The sequence below is a fragment of the Dermacentor andersoni genome, chromosome 4, assembly GCF_023375885.2.
Source record: "Dermacentor andersoni chromosome 4, qqDerAnde1_hic_scaffold, whole genome shotgun sequence".
In the NCBI taxonomy this organism is placed as follows: domain Eukaryota; kingdom Metazoa; phylum Arthropoda; class Arachnida; order Ixodida; family Ixodidae; genus Dermacentor; species Dermacentor andersoni.
The window spans coordinates 220,020,214-220,040,781 of record NC_092817.1 but is presented as its reverse complement, the minus strand read 5'-3'; the positions used below and the strand labels follow the sequence as shown (position 1 = coordinate 220,040,781).

Sequence of the window (20,568 nt, the reverse complement as noted above, 5' to 3'; positions counted from 1 at the left end):
GCGACGGCGGTAAAGAAACGCAGCGCAACACAGGTCGGCGGGAAGTTGAGTGGCCGAGTTTGCGCGATCAGCGGTATTCCAGGCTGATGCGATGAGAAGAAAGGCGACCTGGTGATGCAGCGTGGCTGTCACCCAGCGATTCTACGATGGCGCGAATAGCATCGCTCGCCATGCGGTCCAATTAATGGCCGAGCAGCGGGCACTCTGGAATCTACGCAAGCACCAGCGATGGCGGTGAAATGTGCGGTGACTGGACGAGTAAGGAAACAGAGGCCGTCAGCATCTTTTTCAAAGGGTTGCCTTTATTGGTGCGGGAGCACTCGCGGAGGTAAAGAAACACGTGGTTAGATCAATCATATCAAAGAATGGACAAAGCCTGTCTGATAAAATTAAACTGCAGTAGGTGCTACAAACATTTCTGTGGCACGCTGTGCACGTGGAAAGATTTCATTTCCTATTGGCTGCTGCTGAAATGAGCAGCTACAGGCTGACGAAACAAAAGATACGTGGGAGTCCAAGCTGAAATCCAACTACTGGCGCCAACAGGTGACCAGTTATGTGCCGGAAACAGAATGAAATTAAACGGCGGTGTTTTCAGAATCATCTGCTCATCGGCTACAACTGGCTTCCTATGTACACATGCCTGCCATTCTTCCAGGGATCAGCGGAGGCAACCCAAGGGCTTGCGGCCGTCGGAAGCACTCGGTGGTAAACCTGCGGCAAGGCAAAAGCAGTGTCTAATGGTATGCAATAAACCAACTCTGAAATCTTTCACCTGACAAGCAAGGCACTATGACCGAGGCACACGACATGAGTCAAGCAAGGCGACGAGTTACCAGGGGCGCCCGCTGTCGTTTCAATGCGCCAAGAAAATGAGTATGCAGTTATAGGGAATTCTTTTTCGGCACCTAAATATACACAAGGCCTCAGAATGACTTTTGCCATATTTTCAAACACTCTGGTTTTCTGTAATTAGGAATTTCCTAAGACGCACACTAAATACTCCTACAGAAGACATTCTTTTCACCTTTGCAACTGGTAAAAGCATTGAAAAAATTATTGCACCAGTGCAACAAGTTCGTTTCTTTTTTAAGTATGTGATGGTAGACTCAACACGGAGGCTACTAACTGAAATACCTTAAATAACTACTTGCAGTGTAGGGTGTTTCAACTACCTCCTGCTCTTGATAGAGGCCGCAAACAATGAGCGAGTTTTGTCGGCAGATGGCGAAGATGATTGCGTGGCGTACCTATACCGGACCCGTTTTCGGTGGAGCTCAGCACAAAACACTTTCGTGGTAAAAAAAAAAAAAACAAACAAACTTTTTTTTCATCGCGAGGACAACAGAAAGGCAAACCCGACACACACAGCGCTTTGTGTGTAAGATGCGCCTTTCGGTTGTCCTTGTTCAGCTTGCGCTACAACGAAATAAGATATGCCGTACCAACAAGTTCCTATAGATATCATCACCTTCCATGCACCCTGATTTGCTGCTATGAGGATGGTCAAAACCACAACATTTTGCTTCCGCATTTCCATGTAGCATCGGATACATCCACTACCTACAGCACTCAATGACAGAAACAGGAGTCGTAATAATATTGGGGTAGGACACACAAAAATCAATTCAGCAAGAGCACGACTTCTGGAGTTCAGAAGTGTCACGTTCTTTATGCCAACCTTAGAACCGAAAATAGAGCAATGGCAATCATGAAAAAAAAAAAACAGACACGTTCAGGTTTGGAGCCAAATTGGCTTTATACCACATATATTTCAGTTACCCGGACAAGCGCGTACGGATAGAAGAAATTGTTTGTTGCAAGATGCGCTTCGAATATGCTGTTCTCGTCTCTGTGGTTCAGCTCTGCAGCGCTGCGTTTTCAACACAAATTCTTCGACTCAAGCGTTTGCATTCCAGGATCAAACTTTGAAGACATGTAAGCTATGTCACGCGCTATTATCAACTAAAGCGTGGCCACGACGGCAGTCCAGTCCCGTCCAGCTTTGGTGCCTCCTCCGTTGCCCCTTTGGCATGCTGGCGTATATGAAGCACCGACACGCCTTTGCACACAGTACTTAGGCAAAATCCCAATTATATTATTACGATATCATCGAGCGATGCTCAAGAGACGAGCCGCCGCGAGAATGACGAAGAAGTTGGTCGGTGCCCTTCCCACGAGCGAGTGTCAGCCTGGCTGCCTGGCTCCAGCGTAACTAGCGTGTAAATAGCATCTTTCGTCTGTGTCTTTCCACACGTAACATCTCTGGTGGAGGTCAGCGATCCCCTTCCTCACTACGGAACTCCGAAGTGGTCGGCACACCGAGCTTGTCACCATGCCTCCCGGTGACGAGCCCGCCTCTGCAACGGCTTCGGCTTGTCCGACTGCTCCAATCGTCACGGTTGCCCCACATCGTGACCCAGGTATGTTCTCTGGCCTGGAGGGACATGATGTCGACCACTGGATCAAGCTCTATGAACACGCCAGTGCTAATAACAGGTAGGACCCAACGATTATGCTCGCCAATGTCATCTTTTATCTCTGCGGCACCCCACGCGTGTGGCACAAACGCATGATGACGAAATAACCAGTATGGACAGTTTTAAAGAAAAGCTACGGGAACTGTTCGGCGACCCCATTGGGCGCAAGGCTGCCGCCAGAAAGGCTCTTGCGTCTCGTGTTCAGTGATCTACAGAGCCATACGTTTCCTACATCCTCGACGTCTTGGCTCTATGCCGTAAAGCTGACGACAATATGTCCGAAGCAGATAAAGTGGCACATGTGCTAAAAGGCATCGCCAACGACGCTTTCAATTTGCTTGTTTTCGGCAACGTCTCGACTATCGACGCCATTATAAAAGAATGCCGTCGCCTTGAACAGGCTAAGAGCCGCTGTATCTCGCATCCCATTGCGCGGCTACCCAACACTGCTGCTACGTCGACATGTGAGGGTCGACCACGTCAGACCACCACCTGTGACGACGTCACCCGTGTTGTTTCGCCATGAACTCGAGGCCGCCTGTTCGCCAGCTTTCTCCACGACGCCTCCCGATCCGCCAGCAACCACCATTGCGATGATTCAGGCCGTCGTCAGACAGGAATTTCAAAACATCGGTCTGAACACCGTGTGTTCCACGTCTCGATCCAGCGTTCCCCAGTTATCTAGCGGCCCTCCTCGTCCCCGGCAGTCCTTTTCTGCCAGATCTCGCCGCAACCCGTCCGAATGGCGTGCCCATGATGACAGGACGATCTGCTTCCATTGCTGTCGCATCGACCACGTCGCCCGTCACTGCCGAAACCGATGGCCACCACCTCCTCGGACTTACGCCGCCACTTATTCCCGCACCTTTGAACCTCCTGTGCCCTATGCCACCCGCCATGAACCCACTACCGCTGATGCCCCTGCTCCGAACCTTCGCTACAGCCGCTCGCCCTCAACTCGACGCCACCAGTCTCGTTAGCCCCAACCCCGCCGCTTCTCTTCGCCTCCTATCGCCTCCCGGAGCCAGCCGGAAACTAGGCACTACAGCTTCTGGAGGTGAAGCTGCGTTGTCGAGCCCGCCCACAAATCCTCTGCTCACGTTACCCACGAACCGAAACCTTTTTGACGTTGACGTTGACGGCTATCCTGTCACGGCACTCATCGATACAGGAGCACATCTTTCTATTATGAGTGCTGCCTTCCGACGACGACTGAACAAGCTCCTCACCCCAGCGTCGGCACGCGTCGTCCGCGTTGCGGATGGCGGTACTGTGCCTATCATCGGCATGTGTACGGCACGTGTCAGCATCGCCGGCCGCCACACTCCTGTCCTCTTCACCGTAATTGCTCATTGCCCCCACGACCTCATTCTGAGCCTCGATTTTCTCTCCGCCCATTCTGCCCTTACTGACTGCTCTTCCAGTACCCTTCGCCTTGAGTTGCCAATGCTCGCAGACCCTTCTGACCCACCCCACTGCCGCTTACGCTCCACCGGCTTTCTTCGCCTGCCGCCAAAGTCCATAGCCTACATTGAACTGTTGTCTTTACCACCAGTTCCTGATGGCGAGTACCTCGTCACTCCTCTGCCCGACATCCCAATACAGTATGATGTCACCGTGCCTCACAGTAGACTTACAATTACTGCAAACCACACTCGCATGCCTGTGTGTAACATGGGATTGGCAAAGCAAATTCTACCGCAAGGTATTTGCCTTGCCACCATTGATTGTCTGAGCGACCAATACGTGGGAGCGTTATCGCCCGATGGTTCTCGCGAGCTTAGCATGCCCCTCGCGCTAGCCTCGGCCGCCGATCGCAAGATACAGAAGATGGTTGCGACGCACCTGTCTTCTGCGAAGGCTGAAGACCTTTACCATGTATTATCGCCCTATAGAGATATTTTCGACTTCGACGATCGCCCTTTAGGCCAGACGCTCGCGGTCAAGTATCGGATTCTTACTGGCGATGCTGCGCCTATTCACCGACGACCGTATCGAGTTTCTACGTCGGAACGCCGAGTAATTCAAGATGAAGTGAACAAAATCATCGATAAAAACATCATTGAGCCTTCATCGAGTCCCTGGGCGTCACCTGTGGTGTTGGTTAAGAAGAAGGACGGCACGTGGTGCTTCTGTGTTGACTACCGTCATCTGAACAGCATTACGAAGAAGGACGTCTACCCGTTCCCACGTATAGACGACGCGCTTGACTGCCTGCACGGTTCCAGCTATTTCTCGTCTATTGATCTTCGTTCGGGATATTGGCAGATTGCTGTTGACGATATGGACAGAGAAAAAACCGCGTTCATCACACCTGATGGCCTATACCAATTTAAGGTAATGCCGTTTGGATTATGCAACGCCCCTGCCACCTTTGAGCGTATGATGGACGCCTTGCCCCAAGGTTTCAAATGGTGCACATGCCTCTGCTACCTCGACGACGTCATCGTCTTCTCGCCAACGTTCGACACTCACCTTGAGAGTCTCACAACTATACTTGATATATTTAGAAAGGCGAAGCTGCAACTTAACTCGTCGAAATGTCGTTTTGGCCACGGACAAATTACTCTTCTGGGCCATCTCGTTGACGCTTCCGGAGTACAGCCTGATCCCGACAAAACTCGCGCTGTCCGAGAGTTTCCGGTTCCGAAGACACCCGCAGACGTTCGAAGTTTTGTAGGGCTGTGCTCGTACTTTCGTCGTTCTGTTCCTGATTTTGCGACAATTGCTAGGCCCCTAACCAATCTTTTGAAGAAAGGCGTACAATTCTCGTGGGGTACTGCAGAAGCCGGCGCCTTCTCTGGTCTCGTCACTCTTCTAACCTCACCACCCATTCTCGCCCACTTCGACCCTGAGGCCCCTACAGAATGACGGACAGATGCCAGCGGTCATCGCGTAGGTGCCGTCTTAGCCCAGCGTCAGCGTGGCAAGGATCGCGTTATTGCTTATGCGAGCTGCCTCCTAGCACCATTGGAGCGCAACTATTCCATTACGGAGCGAGAGTGCCTTGCTGTTGTTTGGGCGGTTTCAAAGTTCCGCCCTTACCTTTACGGTCGCCCTTTTTCCGTAGTCACTGACCGTCATGCTATCTGCTGGCTGTCATCGCTAAAGGATCCTACAGGCCGGCTTGGTCGATGGGCTTTTAGGCCACAGGATTTTTTATATACCGTGATGTACAAGTCTGGCCGCCTGCACCAAGACGCTGATAGTTTATCGCGTTACCCTGTTGACGACACTGACTCCTCCAATATAGCCAGTGCTTCTTGCGTATTCTCTGTATCCCAGCTGCTTCATTTCGCCGACGAGCAACGACGTGACGCCTACATCAGAGCACTCATCGACCGTTTTGAACACTCTCCGGCCGATGCTGCTTTACGTCTCTTCATCCTCTGCGACGGTACTCTGTACCATCGTAACCTTCATCCGGACGACTGCGAGTTCCTGCTTGTAATACCTAAACACCTCCGCTCCACCGTTCTGGAAGAGCTTCACGACGCACCAACGGCCAGACACCTCGGCGTATCTCGAACCTATGACCGTGTACGTCGCCGTTTTTTTTCTGGCCGGGCCTTGCCCATTCCGTACGACGTTACGTCGCCGCTTGTGAACTTTCTGACTCTTCCTTCGCATAACATTGCGGTGGAGGTGGAACGTTCCCTGTCCTCGCCACAGAGCTCCGAAGCGGTCGCACCATCGTCTTCTCAGCCATGGCTTCCGATGGAACCACCCCGTCGCCACCTATCCCTGCGGCGCCAACCACAACGTACGTTTCGGTTCCTAGTCTCCGTGATCTTGGGACATTCTCCGCCCAAAATGACGGTGACGTCGACGACTGGCTCAGCATGTATGAGCGTGTTAGCCAAAGCCACCACTGGGACCTTACCATCACGCTTGGCAATGTGATCTTCTATCTGGACGGGACACTGAGTGTCTGGTTTCGCACCAATGAGATCGAGCTCCCCAGCTGGGACATTTTCAAAGAGTGGCTTCGCGACCTATTTGGCAACCAGTCAGGTCGCCAACAGGTTGCGTGAAAAGAGCTTGCCACCCGTGTCCAGTCTTCGACCGAATCGCATGTCTCCTACATAGAGGCAGTGCTCGCGCTTTGGCGGAAAGTCGACGAGCAGATGACTGAGGTTGACAAGGTGGGTCATATCCTAATAGGCATCGCGGACGACGCCTTCAGTTTGCTCGTCTATAACGACGTTTCTACCGTCGACGCCATCGTAAAAGAATTCCGCCGCTTCGAGGTAGCCAAAAACCGCCGCGTCGTCCGGCAGTTTTCCCGGCTCCCAAACACCCCTGCGACGTCCTCTTGCTCCGCTCTTACCACCACACGACCATTTAAAGAGCACGTCACACATATCGTTCGCCGTGAGATTGAAGCGGCGAGACCGCCCCCCCTTCATTCACGACCCCCTGGCGGTACCCTTGACGAAGCGGCCCCCACTATTTCCGTTATTCAAGGAGTTTTGCGGCAAGAAATTGCAAACCTTCACCTCCCTACTACCTGCTCTGTCTCGCGACCTGATTCGGCGCCCATTCCCATGTCCACAACCTGTAAGGACGAGTATTTCGCTCCCAGACCACGCAATCCTGCTGAATGACGAACTCCAGACGACAAACCGATCTGCTTTCGTTGGTCATGTATGCCGCTACTGCCGCGTCACCTGGATGCCGCCCTACTGGAGCTCCTACCCTGCTCCTCACCCATACGCCGACGCTCGCCGTTTTTCACCTCGCTGTCTGTACTTTACTTCTGATGCCCCTGGCAGCTGCAGCTCCGTGCGATTGCCGTCGCCTGAACGCCGTCGCTCCCCGTCACCCCAACCTCGCCGCTTTCCCTCGCCAAACCGACGGATGGAAAACTAGGTCATGCAGCTCTTGGAGGTAGTGCTGCATCACGTTTGTCCTGTCCAAATCTTCCGTTGACGCTCCTCACCGACACGAGTCTAATTGAAGCAGAAAAAAAATTAAATTATGGGGTTTTACGTGCCCAAACCACTTTCTGATTATGAGGCACGCCGTAGTGAGGGACTCCGGAAATTTCTACCACCTGGGGTTCTTTAACGTGCACCTAAATCTAAGTACACGGGTGTTTTCGCATTTCGCCCCCATCGAAATGCGGCCGCCGGGGCCGGGATTCGATCCCGCGACCTCGTGCTCAGCAGCCTAACACCATAGCCACTGAGCAACCACGGCGGGTCAGTTGAAGTAGACGTAGATGGTGTTCCGTTTACGGCATTAATTGATACAGGAGCCCAAGTGTCCATAATGAGCGCTAACCTATGTCGCTGCCTCAAAAAAGTCCTTAAGCCTGCCATCACTCCAGCTGTACGCGTCGCCAATGGCGCCACTGTTGCCGTCAGGGGTATGTGCACTGCTCGCATAGCAATTGCTGTCCGCGAAGTTCCGCTCCTGTTCGCCGTGCTGACCAGTTGCCCTCCTGACCTAATCTTCGGGCTCGACTTTGTGATGATGCAGTCTGCCCTCACCGACTGTTCGGCCGATACGCTGTGCCTCAAGCTTCCTCTTCTTTCAGACGTTCGCCCCGAACAACCGAACACCCTCTGCACTACACCATTTGTTTGCTTACCTCCAAAAGCCTTAACCTTCATCGAATTGGCCTCAACGGCAACCGTGCCTGATGGCGACTATGTCGTCGCACCTATTCGTGATGTCCTCCTGGCGCAAGACATCTCTGTACCACACTCCGTCGTAACCGTCGCCGCTAATCGGATGTGTCTACTCGTTATCAATTTTGGCTTGACGAAGCAAGTGTTACATGATGCCATAGCAGTGGTAGGGTGGCTAGAAGGGGAGGTGTGAATACCGGCGGCGCTTTCCTTCGGGCGCGCGTGACCCCTTTGCGCACCGATGCCACCAGGGGGAACGTGGCGCTGCCGCTCGCGGCGTGGTATTACGGCGTGGTACTCCCGCGCTGGCCTGCGCCCTCCGCTGCCAGTTGGTCTCGTCGCCTGTTTTGGAGTGTTACTCCCGACATTCCGTCATTCGAGGGCGAGATGCTGTGAACCACCAAAGTTATATTGAGCACCGCAGCGACGCACGGCTAGTTTATTACATTGCAGGTTATGTGGCGAGAAGGCGTGTTTTGCCCACACATTGTGAAGACTGCGAAGCACCATAAAGGCAATATCCCCAGAGAGCTTCCACCAGAGGCATCCAAAGAGTGGGACCTTGAGGGCCTTTTATATCCCTCAGAATCGTTCTATAAGCTGGACAATGCCCTTGAAAACAAGCTCACTCGTTTATTCAGTGTAACACCCGCCATGGTTGCTCAGTGGCTATGGTGTTGGGCTGCTGAGCACGAGGTCGTGGGATCGAATCCCGGCCACGGCGGCCGCATATCGATGGGGGCGAAATGTGAAAACACCCGTGTACTTAGATCAAGGTGCACGTTAAAGATCCCCAGGTGGTCAAAATTTCCGGAGCCCTCCACTACGGCGTGCCTCATAATCAGAAAGTGGTTTTGGCACGTAGAACCCCATAATTTTTAATTCAGTGTAACACGCTAGCATGCCGAAGCTGCGGCCGAGATTTTGCAGTCAATTGGTTAAATGTCAAAGATTGGTTGCCTAGACCATTCTGCTACCCTGACAGCCTCAGTTATACGTTTTTATTGCCTCGCAAGGATTCACTTTTTGCTTAAAGGTGTCAATCAGCAGAGCAGTGAGAGAAACGGAAAACACTGAAACCTTGTGTGTTGTAAATTTTTTTGCTCACTTGTAAATAAACGATTTCATGACCAGATCTGCTGCTTCACTGTCTGCAATCATAGTAAATTCCTTATATGAGCGTCAAAATGACATGCTACAGGTCTGCAAGCGCAGACAAAAAGTGGTTTGTAAATGCGTCCAGACTTTATCAGGTAATGTCTGCAGTTTACAAGTCTTACGGCACGCATAGGGTGATTGACTGCTGATCTCGAGTACGACGGTCGCATTTTCAGGGAGGCGATATGCAAGGCGCCCGTGTGCCGTATGATGTCAATGCGCGGTAAAGAACCCGAAGTGGTCGAAATTATTTCGAAGCTCCCACTAGCTCTTAACACCCAAAGTCAGCTCACGAAATGCGCACAGACAAAACGCGTTTGAATCTCGATACAGTGCGAACTGGGCCCGTAAAATTTCACAGGAGTAATGATTTGGGCTGACATAACATTGTTTTCATGATAAAGATTCATTCTTTGACGCTCGCAGAAAACGCGGGATACCCGAAACAGGCTCACTTTCACTTCGGTGGTAGAGATGCAGCCGACGCGAGGCTGGCGAGGCGCTCATTTCGGCTGCGTGCTTACCCCGCCTTGGTCAACAGCGCCGCCCCGCGGCATCGGTGCGCTGTGGGGTCACGTTTGTGCCGCCGGTATTCACACCTCCCCTTCTAGCCACCCTAGCAGTGGCCATGCTCAGGTCAGTGACAGACGACCACGTCACTGCTTTTGCAGCCGATGCGCCTCCAGATCCTCCTGATTACTCATAGGATGCCTTGAACCTGGACAGCCCATTACGTCCCATGGTCGCTCCGCACTTCGCACCTGACCAAGCAGCCACCCTATATCTCCCTTTGCGTTCCTACCGCGACATATTTGAAACTAACAATCGACCACTTGGTCAGACGTCCCTTGTTAAGCATCCTATAAACACTGGTGATGCTGTTCCCATTCACCGCCAGCACGTATCGCGTGTTCACGGCAGAGCCGCACGTTATTCAGCAGGAAGTAAACAAGATGCTCCCCAGAGGCACTGTTGAGCCCTCGTCGAGCCCTTGGACGTGGCCGGTCGTGCTCGTCAAAAATAAAGATGGCACGTGGCGTTTCTGCGTTAATTACCGCCACCTAAACCGAATTACTAAAAGGGACGTTTACCCTTTACCACGAATCGACGATGCTCTTATCTTCACGGTGCCAAATACTTTTCGCCCATTGACCTTCGATCTGGTTATTGGCAGATTTCCGTCGATGAGCAAAACCAAGAAAAGACCGCTTTCGTTACTCCAGATGGCCTCTACCAATTCAAGGTTACGCTGTTCGGTTTATGCAATGCCCGGCCCCGTTCGAACGGATGATCGACTCTCTGCTTGAAAGTTCCAAGTGGTCAACTTGCCTTTGTTACCTCGACGACGTCCTTGTGTTCTCTCCTACATTTGAGACGCACCTAGAGTGCGTCGCAGCTATCCTTGACGTCTTCGGCAAGCCTGGGCTTCAATTAAACTCATCAAAGTGCCACTTCGGGCGCCGACGGATTACAGTGCAAGACCATCTCATCGATGCTTTCGGAGTGCAACCAGCCCTGGAGAAGGTTCGAGCAGCAACAGCTTTTCCTGTCCCTCAGTCTGTCAAAGACGTCCGGAGTTTTGTGCGGCTCTTTTCTTATTTCCGACGGTTCATGAAAGATTTCGCAGCAATCGCTCGACCACTCACTGAACTTCTGAAGAAAAATGTGCTTCTTACGTGGGGTTCCCCTCAGACTGCCGCATTTTCACTTGTTGCGATTTTAAGCAATCCACCGGTCTTGGCCCACTTTGATCCGTCCGCACCTACAGAGGTTCGAACCGATGCCAATGGTTATGGGATCGGCGCCGTCTTATCGCAACGCCAACACGGACACCACCGCGTTATAGCCTACGCTAGCCGGCTCCTCACAACTGCAGAGCGCAACTATTCGACTATCGAGCGCGAATGTCTTGATCTCGTCTGGGCTGTTTCAAAGTTCCGCCCATATTTATATGGCAAGCCCTTCTCAGTAATCACAGGCCATCATGCGCTCTGTTTGCTTTCGTCGCTCAAGGATCCTACTGGCCGGCTTGGTCGTTGGGCCCTCCGACTACAAGAATATCCCTACACTGTGACAACACCAGGACGCAGATTGCCTCGCTCGCTACCCAGTCGAAGCCGAGACCTCTACGTCTGATACTGACACCGACGCCTGTGTTCTCTGTTTTTCCACTGCTTCATGTCGCCGACGAGCAGCGCCGTGACCCGCCCTTGCGAATCATCATTGACCGCCTGAAATCGTCACTTGCCGACAGTTCCCTTAACTTATTCACACTTCAAGATGGCGTACTCTACCGCCACAACGTTCACCCTGACGGCCCTGTATCACTCATTGTGATCCCTATATACCTTCACTTGGCTGTTCTCCACGAACTTCACGACCTGCCCACTGCCGGTCACCTGGGTGTGTCACGTACTTACGACCGGATCGGCCGACGCTTCTTTTGGCCAGGGCTTCCTCGCTCCGTTCAAAGACACGTAGCTGCGTGTGAGAAATGCTAGCGACGCAAGACAACATCGACGCTCCCTGCTGGGTACCGTCAACCACTCGATATTCCTGCGGAACCATTCTTTCGGGTTGGTTTGGACTTACTTGGCCTTTTTCCTCTTTCTACCTCTGGTAACAGGTGGATCGCTGTGTCCACGGATTACGCCACGCGCTACGCCATCACCCGAGTGCTTCCACAAGCTGCGCCACAGATGTCGCAGATTTTCTTCTACGCGACGTGATTTTATTACATGGAGCTCCCCGACAAATTCTCACAGACTGTGGCCGGACATTCCTATCAAAGGTTATCGCGGACATCCTGCAGTCCTGTGCCACGAGACACAAGCTATCCACGGTATACCATCCGCAAACAAATGGCCTCACGGAGCGTCTCAATCGCACTCTACAGACATGCTCGCGAAATATGTCTCTTCAGACCACACTGGCTCGCACCTCGCTCTACCGTTTGTCACATTTGCTTATAATTCCTCGAGCCCCGGCACAGCCGGTTATTCCCCATTTTCCCTTCTGTTCGGCCGAGAACCAGCACTGCCCCTCGACACAGCCCTCCCTGGTCACACCCGCCGTGGTTGCTCAGTGGCTATGGTGTTGGGCTGCTGAGCACGAGGTCGCGGGATCAAATCCCGGCCACGGCGGCCGCATTTCGATGGGGGCAAAATGCGAAAACACCCGTGTACTTAGATTTAGGTGCACGTTAAAGAACCCCAGGTGGTCGAGATTTCCGGAGTCCTCCACTACGGCGTGCCTCATAATCAGAAAGTGGTTTTGGCACGTAAAACCCCATAATTATTATTATTATTATCCCTGGTCACGCGGCACCGACCAGTGAATATGCACTTGACGTCATCGCCCGCTGTGCCCACGCAAGGAAAATTGCCCGTGACCGCGTTCTGAAATCCCAAGAGATGCAAAGGCGTTTGTACGACTGGCGACACCTAGACGTGCACTTCCCGCCAGGTTCTTTGGTGCTTATATGGTATCGGTCGCGTCAGGTCGGCCTGTCCGAAAGACTGCTGTCTCGTTGCACAGGCCCATACCGAGTGCTTCGTGCCGTACTCCCATCACCTACGAGATCGCCCCTGACACCCCATGCGCTTCCCAGTCCAGTGACATCGTGCACGTTACACAACTGAAGCTGTATCATCCTCTCAGTGATGACATTTAGACGCTCCGGGACGTCGCTTCTGCCGCCGGGGGATTATGCTACACGCGTGTGGTATTTGATTGTTTGAACGAGGCGCGTGGGCGCCATCACTCGAAAAAAGAGGAGGAAGAACGAACTGGGCTCGCGCGGTGAATCTAAGCGGTCAGCGCTGCAACCGCTGTTGTAACTATAACCTGTAAATAGTTGCTCGTCTTCATGACTCGTACTGCGCGTAACAATATTATAAATATGCAATAATACATAGCAAGTATTTCTTTTCTCTTTGTCTTTTTGAGGGAGTTGCGAGCGACACCACTATTTGCAAGAGTAATTTACAAGTATATGCAATATTCGCAAGTATATACTTAGGCCTTGAATTTATCATATTCAGTCTTGTACACACTCGCCTGCGCTATACATACCTACATTGCAAGTATTTTTTGGTTGCTTTTTGCCTTTTCTTTGTTCGGTACTTCCCCTTGACAAACAGTAATTCTTCCACCAAGAGCGCGGTGTTCCCAGGATGCGCGCTTGCAGAGGGACGTCGCAATGTCGATCGCGAGGAGGAGGTGTTTTTCTTGCCGCAGCCGCTGATCCTGCTCAAAAATATTGGGGCTGTATTCTGCGGCCACAAGAACACAGCGCTACAACACACAAGAAGGAACACGCGGGCACGGCGCTAGCAACTGCATGAATTTGTTCACACGCCTTGCCTTCTCTACAGAGATAAAGATCAAGTCTTGATCTTCATCTTGACACGGTCAAAGCAAAACAACAAATAAACGTACTCGTTTTCATCACACATCTCAGTTTCTCTATTCGCACAGTTGTCATAACTTGATACACTTTTCAGTCAGCGCTGTCTCTGCGAGTTCCTTTTTGTATCGTCACATGTGGTAGCGCTGTTTCCTTAAGGTCATAAACCAACGAGCCCGACAGCGTTCTAAGACACCACAATGCAACAACTTGTTTCCACGGGGGCCACAAAATAGCATTTTGTTTCTAAATATTGCCCATCGATTTACGCTTGTGCATTGCGGCGAAGTTCGACAGACGGCCGAAGGTTGAATGGCCAGAATTCTTCGACAAATCTCCCTGCCGAAACCCCAACCCCCGCAAGAAAAAAAAAAACAACAACAAAAACAAAACAAGCTCATTTTTTATTTTGGCTCAACCTCGACAGTACTAAGCAAAACTTTTGAAAAACAGCAAGGACACTGCTCTAAGTATATTAATGTCCACCTGCAAATGCGCATTTGTTTTCTCTTTCAACAGCTTAGCTGCCGCCGATGGCACGTGCCGCCGCTGTGATGTTTGAGAGCTTCTGCGGCGTGCTCCTTGTTGACGTGTTATTTGCGAATTAGAGGCCAAGTTTTTAAACTGAATCTGCATTACGCATGTGTTGCCTCGGTGACTTGTGCACAATGATGGCGTGAAGTAACACGAAAATTACACGGAGAAGGTAGGTTAAAGAGGCGCGAGAAACGAGGACAGCGAAAGAAACTCACAGCACACCGTGAGCGCAGACTGCCAACTGTTTATTCATGAAACCAAAGTATAGGCTATTTCAAACCGGATCCCCGGCACATGGCCACATCGTCAATCACACTTGTGCAGATAACATAAGAGAATTCTGCAGACTAACTGTAACATAGTTTGCACCCAAATGAATATGATAGAAAAAAAAAAAAAACGAACCAATCTGTTGTGCGCACAAGCATTCAGCGATACAAAAAAAAAAAAAAATGTAATAACAGTAAACGATGTGTAGGCAATAAGTGAGGGAATGTAAAAGCGAGATGGTACCTGTAAAACATGGTTACAACAAGGACAACACTAGTGACGTAAAAAGGAGAAAAGATAACCAAGATGACAGAGTGAAAAGACAACAATCCACCGAAGTAAAGGTGAAGGTGAAACTATTGAAACCTGAAAACTTGTGAAATGGCATGAGGGAAGAGTAATGAAACACGTTAATATATGATGAAGGTCAGCATGAACTCACGAGCTCACAAGTGGCTCCCCCCGAAAAAAGCTATTTTTCGTGTAAAAGCGAGACAGACGGCGTGCAAGGGCAGCCCAAGTGCAGCGCTTCCTTCCGGCTGGATATCCGGCGAATTTATTCACCAGCGCGCGTGAGTCTCCTGCAGAAACAAAAAGGTCAGAAAAAAATATATATAATGAGACTTTCAATAAAGGTAAACTGCAGGTTATGCCCTACATTCATCGCGTTTCACACAACATTAAAAAAGTGCCCAGTCGTTATGAGGTCAAGGTCGGCTTCTCGGCTCCATGTGAACTCAGCAGTGTGCCCTTTGGTGACGCAAGAAAATAAGCATAGGCCTCAGTGCACAACAACGCCCGATAAGAAGTTCACTGAGTGCATTTGTGGGCTTGTTTATGTAATTCCCCTCACCTGTGACAGGTTCTACATAGGACAAACGGGTAGGTGTTTCAACGATAGTGCATATGAATATAACTGGAATGTAAAGAATAACGCAGGAGGCACCTTAGCCCAACATTGCAAAGGATGGAAAGGTAAAGGTGAGGGCAAGAAAAAGACTCCTTGCAAGCCGATGTTGGAAAACACCAAGTTTTTGTTCGGATCGAAAAACCAGAGAGAAAGGGAGATTGCGAAAGCATTTCACATTACAAACTCTAGCGACAAGTGTGTCAGCACGCCATCTGTCTCGCTTTTACACCAAAAATTCCTTTTTTTGTAGGAATCCACTTGTGAACTCGTGAGTTCATGCTAACTTTCGTCATATATTAACGTGTTTCATGATTCTTCCCTCATGCCATTTCACAAGTTTTCAGGTTTCAGTCGTTTCACCTTCACCTTTACTTCAGTTGATTGTTGTCTTTTCCTTCTACCATCTTGCTTATCTTTTCTTGTTTTTACGTGACTAGTAATGACCTTGTAACCACGTTTTACAGGTACCATCGCGCTTTTACATTCCCTCACATGTTGCCTAAACTTCGGTTACTGTTACGGCATCTGCCGTCTTCATTTTTTTTTTTTGCATCGCTCAATGCTTGTGCGCACAACAGATTGGTTCGGTTTTTTTTTCTGTCATGTTTATTCGGTGCAAACTATGTGACAGTTATTCTGCAGAATTCTCTCATATTATCTGCACATGTGTGAGTGACGATGTGGTCGTGTGCCGGGCATCCGGCTTGAAATAGCCTATACTCTGATTTCATGAATAAACAGTTAGCAGTCTACACGTGTGGTGCGTTTCTTTCGCTGTCCTCGTTTTTCGCGCAGTTTTAACCAACCTTCAAGTATGATCGAACTGGCCCTCAAGACCGTCCTACTAAACGTGTGGAGAAAGAAGCGAATGAGGCCACGGTCAAAAGGTGCTTTGTGTTTTCGAGAAACACCTTGATCTCTTGCGTGATCCCTCCGACGTATCCAAGTCAGCCTTCCTAGTTGCAAGCTGGAGTTTGTCATGTAGTCCAGCTAAGTCTGCATTACATTAGTAAAAACATAAGCTGATACGTCCATCCTATCAAAAATGTCAGCTGGTGACGTACTAACGTAATGCCAAATGCTTTATTTATTTTATTTACATGAACACATGTTTATTTTACTTATAACTCTCAATCGAAAGCCAGGTTTCTTGAGGGAGCAGGCTATCCTTATTGCGCAATTGCCACCTTGTCGAGGCATCCCACCTCAACGCAAAAACTGAAAGCGAATGAACGGGAACGAAGGAACTAAGGAATTTCACGGTTGGAGTGTTTTTTGAAAGTGGAACAAAAGAAGCGAAGAGAGAGAGCGAAGGTCTGCCCCGAGGAGAAGTGCACGCCGTGCGCGAGACGATTCACGAGCGCGATCCGAAAGTGGTTCGTGAAAGACCGCGCACCACGTACGCACGCAATAGTAGTTGCATATCTGGGTGGTGAGTAGGTGACGTTCGGGAGTAATTGAATCGGAGAAAACGATACAGTACTTGCACATAGCGGCTATGACTATAGCCTGTGTAATTGCAATAGGGCCTCTAGAACTAAACTGTTGCGTCAAGGGTAGAAGAAACTGTTCAAGTGCAAACAGTATTCGCGGCCACGGTCATCCACTTGACACATATCAGATAGCTGAGCAAATGAAATGTGACGAACCCAACCAAAAAAGGAACAAAATACGTTGATCAGTGATCCTTGAAACGGCCTGTGCGAAGGGACACCGCTTTTCCTTGCGAGATAAACAAACCTAAAAAAATCGCGTACCCCGCATCGATAGCTTTAGGTGCCTACTGGAAGAGCTCAAGAATACGTGCTCCTCACACGCTCCCGTTCCTCCATGACGCCCTTCGTATTACTCCTAAAAAGAACCTAAACATTTACGTGCGGGAGGAAATCTCTGAGCGCCGCTTTTTGTTTCCAGCAATTCGGAACGTACCGAGGACAGATGTATAGCTTGAGCATGCGCATTTGCATTAGCATTCAAGATCCCGCCCCCCCACAAAAAAAAAAAAAAAAAACGAAAAAGAAGAACGCATGCTTACATGGCAATTGCAATAGTCCATGATCCACGCAGTATTTAGAGCGCGGCCTTCACGGTTGCGGCCCCTTCCTAAACTAAACAAGTGCCAGTGCTATCCCTACATGAGTGAATGAAAGGCCATGAACCGGTCTTTTCTATCCAGGGCCATAAAATGAGAGCATAAAAGAAAATAGCCTGTCGCATAAATAAAGCGCGCTGCTGTAATCGCGGCTGCAGGCCCTCGTCGTTTGGCGCGGTGCACTGTTGAATGGAGTGCGCAGTGCAGACGGCACTTTTATGTGCACGCGAAAAAGCGACGCGCCACAAACTTCTTACCAAGCATCACATGACAGGGGCACGCACCGAGGCGAAGTTTAGAAACCGCGGCTAAAATTGTGACCTAGGGAGGCCTAGTAGGTGATATTTATGACCATAACAAAGGATAAGAACGGCGTGGCGGGTTCCTATTTGTGACTGCAATGGCTGCCGTAGAAAAAATGATAAGTGATAATTTTCTTCTTTTTCCTTTTATTTTTATGCGCTTTGACGTGCCACAACCACGATTTCATTATAAGGCAAGCCGTAGTAGGAGACTCTGGAATAATTTAGACAACCAGGGGTTCAATAACGAGCAGCTAAATCTAAGCACACGGGTGTTTTCTCATTTAAACCCCATCGAAATGCGGATAACAGGGACTGGCCAAGGCATAATGAAAGTGCTTGTGCATGCCCTCGGGCAACGAGCTTATTAGCGCTTAGGTGAAAAAAGAACGCAGCTTCATCTGTTTTTGCAGCAGACGACAGAAAGCGTCGCCTGCTTCGCACTAGGCTCCCGTTACGCGACATCCTGAGAATTTACTCCGTCTCATGCATAACGTGCAACACTGCCAAGAAGGGTGCTGCTTACGACGACATAAAGTAGTGCACAACGCTGCTCGAGGCAATAAAAAAATGTCATCGCAATTATAATAACTAGGATTTCGTCACTGTTTTGTTAAGAAACAAAGTTGATCCACACTTAATGCTCCAATATCCAAAGCATGTTGGTTTGAATATCCGTCTCATAGTTTGTATCATGTTTTGCTTCGTCCGGATAGCTGAACCAAACAAAATGGCGTCTCCCGCTTCAGTGGGAAGCGCATCAGCTCTTCGCTTGTTTTCTGGGATACGTTTCGCGATGTATTCGAAGCAGTGCAATTGTGAATATCTATGCCACGACAAGGACCCGAAAAAGAGCCCGCGAACCCGCCGTGGTTGCTCAGTGGCTATGGTGTTGGGCTGCTGAGCACGAGGTCGCGGGATCGAATCCCGGCCGCGGCGGCCACATTTCGATGGGGGCGAAATGCGAAAACGCCTGTGTACTTAGATTTAGCTGGACGTTAAAGAACTCCGGGTGGTAGAAATTTCCGGAGTCATCCACTACGGCGTGCCTCATAATGAGAAAGTGGTTTTGGCAGGTTAAACCTCATAATTTAATTAAGAGCCCGCGAAGTTGTTGATATTGTGAGCGCTGACAGGTGAGCGCACTGTCGCAAAATGGAAGACCCTCCAGCCGACTGAACTACCGAAGGGTGCTCGTGGAGTGTCACGCTTTCGTTCCGTTAAGCAGGGCAGTTTTATGCTTCTCGCTGTTGAGCTGAAGGTGCATCGTATGTATGCTGAAAAAGAACTTTTCAGCTCTTGAGCAAGTTCTGCAAGCGGTTAACGAAGAAGATGACCCGCCGCAGCTGAGCGAAACGACATTGTGGAGGGTGTTGCATCACACTGCTTTGACAAAAGGAAATGAAAGCTGGCGGTCATAGACCGCGATGATATCATTTTTGGTTGGCGTCAGAGTTTTACTTGAGAGCCACGGAGGAATTAAGGAAGCCTGGCGGGTACGAACCATGATTTATACTTTTGCGATTTAGATGCTTAGCTCATTTTACTGCGTTTTCTTGTTTTTTTATGTTAGTTTGCGAAGAGTTTATGCACTCTATTGGCTAAAATAGAGCAACACTTGCTTTACTTGGCATTTTAATTGTTTCTTACGTAACGCAATGTCGCTAAGCTTCAGGGGCAGAATTCAGTAAACTGTGCTGTCTGTACGCAATCTCTTAGCCAAAAAAGTTCATAGCTGAAGGAAGTGTGCTGCCGGAGTGGCAGCGCATTTAACTTACGGTGCCGTATGAGAGCGAGGAGGAAGCAAAGCTCGGATTAAACGACAGGAAATGAAAGAAGCGCGGTCAGCAGACAGCATGATCGCACATGCTGCATGTGTAGACGAGGCTATATTCTTAGGGCAAACCGCCCTATTCGACAACCTTACTTTTTTTGGGTCGTCTGCTGCAGCGCGGACAAGCACCACCGCCCTCGCCTTTTGAACGCACTGCCGTACAAAGAAATGCAGTGGACGTGTTACGGATTCTTCTCACATTTGTGCGATAGACACGACTGACGGTCACATGGTGACATATCTGGCGCAAAAAGAGACGCTCAGTCGGAGCAATTGCAGGCAAGGTCTGCCAGGCTGACCCTGTCTGTATGCATCACCACAACCACCGTATTACAGAGCAGCTAAATGTCCATATTTCTATGCTAATTACGGAAATAAAAATAAGAAGCTCCATAATATATGCTTCTATGGCCTCAAGGCAAAGGGCCCATCATCCGTACGTTCATCGATGTGGTATGCGATTGCGCTGTACACGGTTGCGAGTGCGTATACGTTTCCTTGCGGCAGTCGGCACACCGTCTAGAAGCTGCTGGTCAACGATGTCATCCACCACCAACCGATGACGAAACTCCCTTCTCATAGGATCACTGTCGAGCGCACGGAGAATTATGACAGCAGCCGTGGCTACGGACATCCGCAAATTACGACAGAAAACTTCACTGGGTAATATGCATACCTGCGAGTCGTGCTGCCTATCACTCTTTGAGATCGTATCAGCGTCCATCGCCTCTTCTTGGCTTCTCCTAAGCTGATAAAACACGATGAGGCCTCGCACCAGATCGAGAGTTTGTTTCGCAGGTTCCGGCGGCCGCATTCTGACAGAGGCGAAATGCGCAAAGCCGCGTGCACATCAACTTTGGAGACTGGTAATAAATTATAAGTTGGTGACGTCACGGCCTAGGGTCCCTTACTATACGCTGTCTGTCATAGCCCAAGAGTCA

At 50.1% G+C, this 20,568-nt stretch overlaps 1 protein-coding gene across 3 annotated transcripts in view; it reads right to left on the bottom strand.

Moving 5' to 3' along the window:
- Nucleotides 1–282: 282 nt before the first annotated feature.
- Mip (Myoinhibiting peptide precursor) overlaps nucleotides 283–20,568 on the bottom strand; it is a 480,517-nt gene continuing 460,231 nt past the window's right edge. For all 3 annotated transcript variants that reach the window (XM_055074776.2, XM_055074774.2, XM_050185208.3), the window contains one exon: nucleotides 283–714. In XM_055074776.2, the coding sequence (XP_054930751.2) occupies nucleotides 616–714 (99 nt within the window). In that variant the 3' untranslated portion in view covers nucleotides 283–615. The remainder of the gene's footprint in view (nucleotides 715–20,568) is intronic.